Source organism: Arachis ipaensis, chromosome B7, assembly GCF_059453495.1.
Source record: "Arachis ipaensis isolate K30076 ecotype BB chromosome B7, ASM5945349v1, whole genome shotgun sequence".
Lineage (NCBI taxonomy): Eukaryota > Viridiplantae > Streptophyta > Magnoliopsida > Fabales > Fabaceae > Arachis > Arachis ipaensis.
Window position 1 is genome coordinate 136,732,907 of NC_142442.1, and position 13,442 is coordinate 136,746,348.

The window sequence follows — 13,442 nt, forward strand, 5'->3', positions numbered from 1 at the left end:
TATAAATATTTTATTTAAATAAAAAATTTACAATCTTAACTAGTCAACCGGTCTCCCTCACTTTCTCTCTCTCCCTATCCATTCTCTCTCATTGCCAAACCGGTGCACGGTCGCTGCTCAACATCCACCGTCGCGTGACCTAAAGCCATCAGAACTGTAGCACCCAACCTCCTTCGTCGGCCTGTCTCCACGCAGTAACCTTCACCGGGTGCGCATCTGCCTGACTCCTACCTCCTTCGTCAGTCAGTCATTGAAGGTGAGATCATTGGACGCCCCTCACAAGTCACATCTACCGTCGTCGTCTTCTACTAATCTGTTCAAGCTTTTTTTTTCCTTCTTTTTATTTTTCATTTTATAGTTACATCAAATCATAAATTCACGTGGCAAATTATATATATATTTTTATTTTTTTAATAAAAATTAAATTGTTAAATGATCATAATTGCTTCTTCTATTTATTCATCTCCTTCTTCTTCTATTTTAATGGTCAATTTTAGTAAGTATGCGGATGGTTATTTTAATTTTTACGCAGATTATTGTTTTGACTGGATTGAGTTTAGTTATATATAATTAAAATAGGTTGGATGTTCAATTCTTTAGGTAAACGGATGATTATTTTTATTCTTATGTAGATGGTTATTTTTACTAAGGGCGAGTGGCGTGGCAAGCCAAGTAGCGAAGGTGAAGTGGGATGATTATTGATGAAGGTGGGGATGACCAGTTAAAAAAGAAGAGGGTATTTGAGTGAAATAGTTTGGTAAATTAAAAATTGGATGGTTATTTTTTTTTAAATAATTAATTGAATTTTTTTGAAAATTTAAAATTTAAAATTGGGGAATTTGAAATTTGAAATTTGATGTGAAATAATTGAATGAAAGTTTTTGAATTTAGGATAATGAGTGAAATTTGGCAAGATTTCTCATGGTATTCGTAGTGGGGTCTTTTTTCTTTAAAGAAAAAAAAGATATTTTTCATATAATAAATAAATAAAAAAAAGTACTTTTATACTCGAACATAATTGATAGATAAAAAGATCTCTTTACATGAGATATTTAAACATAAAATTACTTGTACTTTTTCATAAAATTTTTAAAAAAAGATAACTAAAAAAAAGATTTTTTTTAAAAGCTCATCCAAATAAGCCATAAATACAAGTAAATAGTTAAAAGTCCAAATTAAGAATAATTTAATTTTTACAAAAAAATATTTTAATAAGTCAATCTAATAAATTTTGTAAATTTTGTTAAGAATTTAATTTTAACACCACATCAACAAAAATAACTATATTTTATATTGACTACATAAATACTAAATAGTTATTCTACAAAATAAATACGATTACAAGACTATATACAGTAATACATCAAAATTAAATTCTTTTAAATCTATGAGCTTTTTTTAACTAATAAATTTTATAAAAAAAAATTAAATCTAACTGTTTAATAAAACGAGTCAAATCAAGATGAACAAGCAGGTCCGGAAGTGGGTTGGTATTGGAGTGGGTCTGCTGCCAAAGTCTATGACTCACGCAATGGTTACTTGTGGTTGTGTAAGCAGCTGTTTGGTTGGGAGGAGAGGGAGAATTGGCTTTGGCTTTGGCGTCAGCTTGTTCCGGAAAAGCATAAGTTTTTGGCTTGGTTGTGTCTTAAGGAGGCTCTTCCTACTGCAAGTTTTCGCTTTAGAAGAGGGATGTCGTCATCGGATAGGTGTCCAAGATGTCTTTCTAGCCAGGAATCGGTTATACATTGTATTCGAGATTGTCCAAAAGCTCAGCTTGTCTGGCAAAGGTTGGATATTCCTTGTCATCCTTTGGATTTGAAGAACTGGTTCTTGTATCATAGCAGAGAGCACCCGTTCAAGTTCTTTTCGGGACTTTGGTGGATATGGCGAGCAAGGAATAATGACATCTTTAATCCCCACGAAACTTGGCCTCCGGAAAAAGTCATTTGTCTGGCATTAACTTCAGAAAAGGAGCTTAGAAATATTTTTGAATTACAACGTATGTCCCTTCCCTCTACTCTAAATGGTTTTTGGAATCCCCCATCCATTGGTACTTTTAAGATTAATTGTGATGCTAGTTATTTTGGTTCGGGTGATAGTGTTGGTTTTGCTTGTGTTATTAGAGATTGTAATGGGAGCTGGCAAAGGGGGTGTTTGGGAATGATTGAGAGTAATAGTATTCTTCAAGGAGAATTGTTTGCTATTTGGAGAGGATATCTCTTAGCTTGGGATGTGGGTCAACGAGATATTATTTGTGAGACAGATTGTGTGGAAGCATTTAATCTTGTTACTCAAGATGGTTTTGGGTTTATTGATCCACTGGTGCTCAAAATAAGAGATATCATGCATTGGAATTGGCGTGTTGACTTTCGTTTGATTATGAGAGATGCAAACACGGTGGCAGATACTATGGCAAAGATGGCGATGAAGTTACAACTTTCGCATGTGGAACTTCTTTCACCTTGGGAGGAGTTTAAGAGTAGTCTTAAACGGGACTGTCCCTCTATTTAAGCAGTTCCTTGTTTTGTTTCTTTTGTTTTTCTTTGTTTAATTTATTTCAGTCACCAAAAAAAAAAAAAAAAAATCAAGTTTAAAACAAACAACGAGCTCCTCCGGAATAGCTGACCCTAACTCCCACAATCTTAAACTGGATTTTGATTCCCCACAAAACCAGCAAGTCCTCCCCTTTCAGCAGCTTCCACATGTCCCCACAGTTACACCCCACGTGTCACGCTCTGATTGAGTGATTGATCCTGCTCTCACTTTCACCCTGCACCCTCGCCGTACACAATCATAATCTCTTCCCCGGCCCTTTCCCCCTCAAATTTGGGCACAGATACTATAGAGAACAAACAAACACAACAACAAGGTTCGTGCGACGAGTCAATCGTCATCATAATTCTCACCCCAACCTTCCCCCTCGTAACTATAATTACAGAAGAAGAAGAACAACAAGAGTGGCATCTAATTCCAACCCCTTCGGTTTTCTACTTTCTTCCTTTGTTTCCTTCCACACTTCACTTTTCTTTCTCTCTCTTCCTTTTTCCTGTTACTTGTTCCACACTGCCACCTCATTGCACCGGAAAAAAAAAAAAACCTCTCCCCCTTCCCTGATTCCTTTCTTTCTCAAATACAACAACCAATTATCCAAATCACACCCTCTCTTTTCTAATTCTCTTAATTAATTACTATTAAGTATTAACCATAACATTCAATATTAATATTTAATTTCATAAATGAAAAATAAATGTGTATAATTATATATATTATTTATTTATTATCTATTTACTTAAAATCTTCTTCTGCTGAGTCGTAACCGTTTTTATCTCACGCGAATTCCGCCTCGGATAAAACTTCTCATATCTTCCGTATCGCGTGTGCTTTCCTCTCTGATACTGACCGCTCTCTCTAGCATGAAGCATATTTCAACCTCCGCCGTAACCGGCTGCGCCGCCATCCAACTCAACGATTCCCCTTCGCACTAACGCCGCTTTAAAAAAAATCTCACGCACACATGCATCCTTTTTGCTGCGTATCCGCCGTCTCCGACCAGTCTTCTCCGGTAAAACCTACGCCCGCGGCTCACTTCGCGGACTTCACCATGCCTCCTCTCCCCTCCGCCGCCGTCAGATCCGATTCAGCCCCACGCCACAGTCACAGCCACAGTTACGGCAGCAACCACTCCGCCGGCGGTGGCAGCAGCAGCAGCAACAACAACCACAACAACAACAACAATAATAACAACAACGGAGACCACGGGCGGGGGAGCCAGCAACAACAGCAGCGGGAGCAACCGCCGCCGCCGGTGGTGGTTGATGTGAAGATCAACGACCTCGTCGGAAATGGAATCTCGGGAATACTGTACAAGTGGGTGAATTATGGCAAAGGATGGAGGCCACGGTGGTTCGTGCTCCAAGACGGCGTTCTCTCCTACTACAAGATTCACGGTCCTGATAAGATCGTCGTGAATCCCGAGACCGAGAAGGGCTCCAAGGTCATCGGCGAGGAATCCATGCGCAGGATCTCTCGCAACCGCAATTCCCAATCCCAACACCACCGTCGAAAGCCCTTCGGTGAAATCCACCTCAAGGTTTTTCCGATTTTTCACTCTAGTTTAGGTTTCATACTGAATTTTCATTCTCTCTGTTTTATTTTTATTTTTTAATTATTATCTCTCTGTGTGAATTTCTTTGCGTGTAGGTTTCGACGATTCGAGAGAGCAAATCCGATGATAAGAGGTTTTCGGTGTTCACGGGAACGAAGAGGATGCACCTGAGGGCAGAGACGAGGGAGGATCGGACGGTGTGGATGGAGGCGCTGCAAGCGGTGAAGGACATGTTCCCAAGGATTTCGAACAGCGAGCTGATGGCGCCCGTGGACAATGTGAGCGTCTCGACGGAGAAGCTGAGGCAGAGGCTTCTAGAAGAACGGGTGAGTGAGGCTGCCATTCAGGATAGCGAGCAGATCATGAGGACAGAGTTTGCGGCGCTGCAGAACCAGCTTAAGCTCCTCAAGCAGAAGCAGTCAATGCTCATTGACACATTGCGCCACTTAGAGGTACACCGTCCAATCAAAAAGAGTAGAAATGCACAGCACTTGATGAATGAATGATGCCAATCGAATTTGGTGTTCTCCTTTTTCATTTAGATTTCATTTGGTTAGTATTTCCTAAAATTTGAAGGTGATAAACTCGTGTTTTTGGGGATTCAATTTTCATGCGAATCTGGTTCTTCAATTTCTATTTATCCCCTTTATTAAGTCAGGGGACGCCACAGATTTTGTAATTTTTCCATTTCCCCCCTTGGATTATACTTTTGTACGTTCATCTCTGAAAGTCAAAATTTGTAGGCTACTTTCTAGTTTCTATAGTTCATTAGATAGATAAAGTGCCTCCGTAACCATAGACTGTAGTATAATTCTGTCAGTTTACTCCGCTTGTACTGAGTGAACACAATAAATTCCATGCCTTGTATGTATTCATCGTTGGAATCTGTAATTTCTAGTATAGATGCAAGAGGCAGGAGTTTGGTACGATTCTGTCTACGAAGTTGGAAGCTATGATTAATTGACAGTTAATATGAAGTTTCAAAGTTCCTTCTTTTTCCTTTTATTCTTATTGGCAGGATCAAAGCAGAATTATGCCTGCATGTTCAACTAAATGCTAAATTTATATAAATTTGTCATCAGACTTATGGCTGTTGTTCTGTTGTGCTCATTTTTTTACAAGTTAAAGGCCATGCAGATGATCCACACCAATGCTAAGTTGATACATCTAAATTTCAGTGTTCTTGACTAATTAGAGAAAACTTAGAAGATTAAGTTTCATTTCACCCCCAAACCTGTGTGAAAAATGTAGTTCTTTTTCTGGCAGACAACATCATGCAGAACCTGTGGTGATATCTTCCTTCATGGGTAAAAGAGCTGGCTAGGACCTAAATAAGATGAATATTTTTTTATCCTTTTCTACAATTAGACCCATTAAATCCTATATTGAAGATATGAAAGTAGTCATTGATGTTTAAATCCAGCATTTTCACGAGCTTCCCCTTGATTATAAAATTCTTTTGATCGACTGTGGCAAGCCTTGATCTTTTGTGTTTGAATGCAGTTTTTTTTTTTTTGGGCATATTAAGGATTGCATTTGCTTTTTCTTCGTTTTTATTAACAAACTTCTATTTATATCATTATATTGTAGACAGAAAAGGTCGATCTGGAAAATACAGTTGTTGATGAGAGCCAAAGACAGTGGAATGATCAAGAGACTTCCTCCACATTAAGGCAGGAAAAATCTAGTGGTAAGTTTTTGTAGAATGGCATGCTGTCATTATTGCTCCCTTTTGATTAACTGGCAAGTCTTTAGTCGTAGCTCATTTCTTATGGTCTTGTGGCCTCCTTCAGTGATAATGGTTGGAACTGAGACATTTCTGCATTAGCAGCAAGGTTAATGTTGATGTACCATCGGTTTGAAGTTGTTGTATGATGCACGGATGTTCCCTCCTTTCCACTGCCTTTCTGAACTCTTTCCATCTCTCTCTCTCTCTCTCTCTCTCTCTCTCTCTCTATATATATATATATATATATAGTCTGATAGTTCGTGATGACTCCTCATACCTGATGCTATACAGATGTTTTTACCTAAATGATCTTTCTACAACTTTGAATTTCATTTTCCCATTTTTTGATCAGAAGGAAGTGCAAGTGAATCTGAGGATGATAACGAGAGAAATGATGCTGCAGAAGAAGAAACAGATGATGAAGACAATGCCTTTTTTGACACCCGCGATTTTCTATCGTCCAGTTCTTTCAAAAGTAATGGGTCTGATTATAGAGTATCATCTTTCTCTTCTGATGATGATGGGTTCTATGCATTCGAATCGGAGGATGATGTAGATCCAGCCATTAGATCTGTTGGAAGCAACTACCCTCATGTTAAGCGGCGTAAGAAATTGCCTGACCCTGTAGAGAAAGAGAAAGGTGTGAGTCTCTGGTCAATGATTAAGGATAATATAGGGAAGGATCTAACTAAAGTTTGCCTCCCTGTTTATTTTAATGAGCCACTCTCCTCCCTGCAAAAATGTTTTGAAGAAATGGAATATTCACATCTGCTTGACCAAGCATACGAATGGGGAAGAAGGGTAAGTCCAGATTTGGCCGACAGGTCTCTACTACAATGCAAGTCTGCATTTTTTTTGCCGGCATGGTTTTTCTTACTGACAGTTCTTTGAATGTGGTTATGGTTGCATTCTTCTCAGGGTAATAGCCTCATGAGGATTCTCTGTGTTGCTGCTTTTGCTGTATCTGGTTATGCTTCAACTGACGGAAGAGTTTGCAAACCATTTAATCCATTACTCGGGGAAACATATGAGGCTAACTTTCCAGACAAAGGGCTTCGATTTTTCTCAGAAAAGGTCTGATCTTTCCCAACATAGTGATGTTATTAATGTACTACATATTTTCATCTCAATCAAATCAAAAGATTTCCTTAATTTTCCTCTCTGATTGACCTAACCTTACATATCTTTCTCAGGTCAGTCATCACCCAATGATAGTTGCGTGTCACTGTGAGGGTACAGGTTGGAAATTTTGGGGCGATAGCAACTTAAAGAGCAAATTTTGGGGCCGATCAATTCAGCTTGACCCTGTCGGTACTTTGACCTTGGAATTTGAGGATGGGGAGGTTTTCCAGTGGAGCAAGGTGCATTTAATAAGTTTTAAACTTCTTCAACTGATTTGATATCTCGTTTTGTTCAAAACTGAAGTTCACTTGTTCTTCCAGGTTACTACATCAATATACAATCTTATATTAGGAAAGCTGTACTGTGATCACTATGGAACAATGCGTATACAGGGAAACCAAGAATATTCATGTAAGCTGAAATTCAAGGAACAGTCTATAATTGATCGAAATCCTCACCAGGTATTTTTAATCTACTACATGAATTCCATTTCCTTTCCCCTTCAATTAATATATATATTCTTCTAGGGTTCCTCGTATGCACACTTTTGCATCAGTGGGCAAATTTATTTTTGGGAAAAATAGTGAGACCGTTGCTATTTGTGGGCATATATGTGAAGTTTTATTGCTGATTATTGTCTTATTATGGGTTGCCTTTGTTTTTAGGTCCATGGTATCGTTCAAGATAGGAATGGAAAAACAGTATCTACTTTGTTTGGAAAATGGGATGAAAGCATGCATTATGTTAACGGAGACTACAGTGCAAAGGGAAAAGCTCACGAATCCTTATCAGAAGCCCGACTACTCTGGAAGAGAAGCAAGCCTCCCAAATTTCCCACTAGATATAACTTCACTCGTTTTGCCATCACATTAAATGAACTTACCCCTGGATTGAAGGTGTGTTTTGATAACTATGCCTTTGTGTTGCCGTCTTATTTGTGTCCCCCATGCATTTTTGTAAAAGAAATACATTATTGCAGAAAAATCAAATAAATTACTCATGCACATTGTATCTCTATCAATCATGTTTTTCCCATTTTATTGGGCACTGATCATCGATTCAATTTGTGAATGCGTAGGAAAAGTTGCCACCGACTGATTCCAGGTTAAGACCAGACCAAAGGTATCTGGAAAATGGGGAATATGAGATGGCAAATTCAGAAAAGTTACGGCTAGAGCAGAGGCAGCGACAGGTACTTATCATATGTTTTGTAGAGCTTTCTTTGTTTTCACTAGAGAAATATGAGTTGGTTTCTGGGTGCCCCATATTCTGTTAGAATTCCTGAAATCTTATTAATCATTAAATACATAATTAGACATGACTAGAAGATTTTCAGAAGATGCCTCTCACGGGAGGAAATTGGATGAAAATATGAAATTGATATGCTGCATTGATTACATGTCTTCTAATATTCTAGTAAGTTTTATTAGTTCCAGATTACAACTTACCTAACATTTGTTTGAATGGGATGCAGGCTCGGAAGATGCAAGAGAGGGGTTGGAAACCACGATGGTTTGCCAAGGATAAAGCAACCGGCACATACCGATACCTAGGAGGATATTGGGAGTCCCGAGAAGAAGGGACCTGGGACTCCTGTCCTGACATCTTTGGCCAAATTCCTTCAGACCATCTTTCCGACGAAGGTCAAACTGCATCTTAGTCTTCCAATTTATTTTTTTTTATCTTTCACTCCAAATTTTTTTACCGATGGGTGTCAACTGACTGCTACTTTGCAGTTGTTGTACATCCATCCATGAATTCATGTAAGGTAATCAGATGAAATATGAGCAAATAATAATGTAATTCTTTTTTCTTTGCATTCCAAGTCTATTGGCACTTGGCATAATCATTAATTAATATTTAGTGCATACAACATCATTGCTATAGTATTATCAGATACATCAGAATGACAGGAATGCATTAAATAATCAGCCTACCAAAGATGGATGAACAGAAAATGCAACCACATATGGTATGGCATATTTCTTTTTTTTTTTTTAGGTAAATACTGCTGACCCATCTAAAGCTTGGATTCCATGCTTGAGTTTGTCAAAGCGAAAGTAAGCCAAATTTATTTTGTTCACACTGAACAGCAAAAAAGTATGTATTATTTTTTCCCCTAAAATCTTAATCCCCGGGGATTCACAATTAACTGGTATGATGAAAATGAGCGATACTGAAATTAGTAAATTGGAATTAATTGCTTTCCATTAACCAGCAGTAAGACTATTTTCTGAAAGCAGATGAAGACAAAAAGAAATGCACAACGTAGAAGTGCCAACTCTTTCGCTGGTAGGACATAGTGTCTAGTTTAGATTTCACTGAAGAGTCTTGTGTTTAGTTTTTGTTGGACAGTTTTAATCAGATATGAAATAGAAAGCGACCTATGCTGTGTATGTTCATTACAAAATTAGACCGGTAAATGGACTATGTGGCTGTCAGAGTTTCTGTCCTATTCAATTTATACTGACACGACAGAAACCCTTGGCTTGCTAAATATTTTAAGGTTATTATTCAAACACGATGATATTTTCGTCACCAAAATCAACATAAAAGAACCATGAGAATAGTTTTCTGAGAGATAATAACAACAATAATAATATAAACATATGTTTCCAAATGGAATGAATCAAAGACATTGTTGTTGTATGTTTCCAAATGGAAAAAAGAAATTATTATTTCAACAGTAATTATCCATTTAATACAGTATTTCCATGGGATGTTTCTTGGTTCAACTTTATCTATAGACATATCCTCTTCTGCTGCCCTCTTCTATCTTTTCTTCTCTCCAAGTTCTGTTTAGGATAGATATCATGGCAAAGTATGTGATGGAACTCTTATAGTAGTCTTATTGGAAAATTTTTAAATATTTTTAAAACATTGACGTTTTAATAATTTTTAATTATTGATCTCAATTAATATATATTATGTATATTTTTTATAATTAATATCAATAATTAAAACTATTGAAACATTGATGTTTCAAAAATATTTAAAATTGCCTAAATTATTTAGGAAAAGATCCTAACTCTATGATATATTCATTATATTGACATACAAAAATATTAATTATACACTAAAATTAACTACTAAAATCAGCCTTGATGTATCTCTATATAAATACACATTTTAATTTAATTAATTTTTAATGTATTTTTTGTATTTTAATATATATTTTATACTAATAGCTGATTTTAGTGTACTCCTAGTATAGATGATTTACACGAGTAACAAAATTCATTATATTTCTAAAACAAACTCAAAAAGTCTATGTCCAATTTAATCATACTCCAAATGTCTCCAAACTCACATAGCCTTCAATTCCACTGGAAAACATCATGTTGAAAATTGGTCTGAGACATAACTACTTGTGATAAATTCTGTCCTCCAGGTTGTTCTGTATCCCCCCATTCATTGATCTGGATATGTCAAGTGAGCAAAGTCATTGTCTGCAACTTGTTTTTATATTTATTTCTTTATAAACCAAAGCATTTCAGAACATTGACTGATTAATTAAATTCTATTTTATTAGTTTTAGCGTTGCCCCTTCTTCGTTAATGAGATTAAATGGGTTTTGCAAGAACACCTTTGTTGTACTTGCTATGCCATTTTTCATTACAGAACCTTTATCACAGGCATTTTTATCAACTCTTTGCTTCTCTCTGTTTCATATTCCTTCTCATTCTTACTCGTAGCAGCAAATCTTAAGATGACTATCATTTTGAGTGTCTTTGACTTGTCGATTTTCTTGCCCCTATTGTGTTCGAGTTTATCTTCCTTAAACTCCCACTAGTACTTATACTATTTTGGATGAAGTAGAATAAGTGATAGCCTTGTTTTGTGGCAACGATGGATTTCCAAGTTCACGGGTGGATGGTCGTTTCTCCGGTGGGGTTGAAGGCTATCTTAGTGACTTAACTTTGTTTTTGATGCAGTGAGTTTAGACTCGGGAGTTAGGTGGGGGCTAATTTTTTTTGTCTATTCAAAGTGAGATGAATGATAAAGTTAAATATTGTAATTTTTTGTGTTTTTAAAATTATGAAAAGTATATAAATAAGATGATCTAATTTTTGTACTACAAACTTTTTTAAAACAGAAATCAGATGATCTGATTTAAAAAATTAGAGAGTCTAATATTTGTATCCCAAAAATTGAATGGTCTGACTTTTATTCTTTCTAAAATTCAAAAGGTCTGATTTTTCTATTCTAAATTAAACGGTGACACATTTAATATTAACATTCCAATAATATATAATCCAAAAAAATATCATTTTTAAATTTTAACCCAATATCAAAAATAAAAAGTGTTAGGTGGAATGTGACTAAATGGAAATATTATTGTTCGAGGTTTTTCAGAAAAAATATAGTGTTGATGCTCATATGTAAATATATTATAGTAAATTGGGGCCATTTTGTGAATAGTTTAGGCAGTTCCATACTTCCATCGAATGAAGCTTTCTAGGAGAGTTCCTAACTTGGCGCATAAACGTTTTTTTTTTTTTTTGGTGGAGGTCGCTCATTAAATTGTAATTACCAACCAGTATGGTACCATAATGCTGCCAAAAACTAATGATTTTAAGCCCAATCACTCAACAATATATGTATAGAGTACATTGTAGTATCCATAAATTTTAGAGACAAAAAAGAAAAGCTCTACACATATAATCAAACAAAATTTATTAGGATACCAGCCCAAAAACTATATATTAGGATAAATTATATCAATTAAAACTTAAAAAGGCTAAAAAATTTTAATATGGATTTTAGAAGTGTGCTTTACCTGAAAATGAAGATTTTTGGTGTATATACAGGTGGGTGAACATTGCATGCAGGTAACATATTGAGTCAACACGCAATCAATGTGTTGGACACGTGACACAATCGTACACAACACATAGCGTGCGTTTGGTTAGTAGGTGTGTCTACCCAAGACATAGACACGGAAGCATATGTTATTTGTTTGGTTAGTAAGACACAAAATTCTGATAGACACGAAAAGACACAAAGGCACATAAAGACACAAAATTTGTGTATAGCAGGGAGAGAGTGGAACATTCAACTTGAGACATAGATACATTATTTTTAACATTTAATTTTCATAATTACCCTTCAAATTCTTCTCCTTCAATCTCCTTTCATCCATTTTTCCTTCCACTTCCAAAATACAGAGAGTTTAACCTCTCATCTTCTCTTCTTGTCACTCCGACCACCGCCGCTTCTCCTACCATCGTACCACTAGTCTGCCGCCGTCTCTCTTTCTCCTTTCCTTCCACCCAAATCACTGCCGCCTCTCTTTCTCCTTTCTTCCACTTAGACCACCGCCTCTCCTCCCTTTCTTCCACCCAGACCACTGCTACCACCCCATCCCTTCCTCCCTTTTCTCCTCCCTCACTTTTTTTTATCTCTTCGTTGCCGTCACCTTTTGCAGTCTTCACTTCTCGTTCACCATCTTTTCAGACCGTTCTTCCGCGCACTATGTTTCTAAATCCGTACTTTATTACCATGTTCCAAATTCGTTCTCCCTTTTGGCACTATTTTTTTGTTTTTGTATAATTTAATTTTTTATTTATTTGAATTTTTGTTAAAATAATTTTGTGTTAGATTGAATTTTTTTGTTGATATTTGTTAGATTAAATTTGTTATTTAGTTTTAGATTGTTATTGGTAGTTATTTTTTGTTGAGATGGTGGCTGAATGATAGTAGTTTGGTTGAGATAGTAGTTGTGTAATGGAGGTACTGATAACAGTTTGCAATAAGGGTAATATTGAAATTTAACATGATTGTGATTTGTGTCTTCTGTTTTGTATTTTTATACCAAACAAGTTTAAAAAATTTGTGTATTGTTGTGTCTGTGTCTTCAGTGTCTATGCAAACGCAGCCATAGGTAACGTGTTAGCACGTGGCGCACATCCATTCAACACGCAGGTAACGTATTGGCCTGCTTTTTTTATATCTCCACAATTCTATAAAACACCCCAAACATCTATATTTAAACAAAACACCATTTTTTTCTCCATATTTAAAATAATTTCGGACTTAAAAAGATAATATACATGCAACTAAAATTTTAGTTGAAGTGACAAATCATAGTGCTTTTAATATGCTCACTTTGGTTCTAAACTTAGCAAAGATCAAATAGTGGATAGAACCCTAAAGTGTTGTGTATGTATTGCGAATTTGTGATGAGTTTCTAACGTTGTAATACTTAATATTGAGAATTGTCTAATTTATCTTTAAAAGTAAAAAAAAAAATACACATTGAAACAAACCTAAAACATAAGTTATGGAGGATGAAAATAAGTGAATTTGATAATAGATCATCTACGAAGGATGAAAATGGCATGGTATGATATGTATGTGGAGAATAGAGACAAAGTAAAATGATGTTTGTGTAGATAGAAACACAAAGTGGAGCAATTTGTCCATGTTTAACCTCTGAGACAAGGTACTATAGGCAGCTAGCTGGTGAATCTTGTTGGTTCGCAG

The 13,442-nt window shown here is 36.1% G+C and overlaps 1 protein-coding gene across 2 annotated transcripts; it reads left to right on the top strand.

Annotated features, from left to right (window-relative positions):
- The first annotated feature begins 3,298 nt into the window (after positions 1-3,298).
- LOC107606092 (oxysterol-binding protein-related protein 1C) lies at positions 3,299-8,775 on the top strand. Of its 2 annotated transcripts, none has more exons than XM_016308063.3 (10): positions 3,299-4,090; positions 4,201-4,557; positions 5,696-5,795; positions 6,187-6,635; positions 6,753-6,908; positions 7,028-7,195; positions 7,277-7,417; positions 7,622-7,852; positions 8,035-8,148; positions 8,431-8,775. In XM_016308063.3, the coding sequence occupies exons 1-10, from the start codon at positions 3,515-3,517 to the stop codon at positions 8,614-8,616; spliced, it is 2,478 nt and encodes an 825-aa protein (XP_016163549.1). In that variant the 5' UTR covers positions 3,299-3,514; the 3' UTR covers positions 8,617-8,775. The 2 variants fall into 2 exon arrangements, with proteins under 2 accessions (XP_016163549.1, XP_016163550.1); XM_016308064.3 differs by having other exon boundaries at positions 6,190-6,635.
- The last annotated feature ends 4,667 nt before the right edge of the window (positions 8,776-13,442 follow it).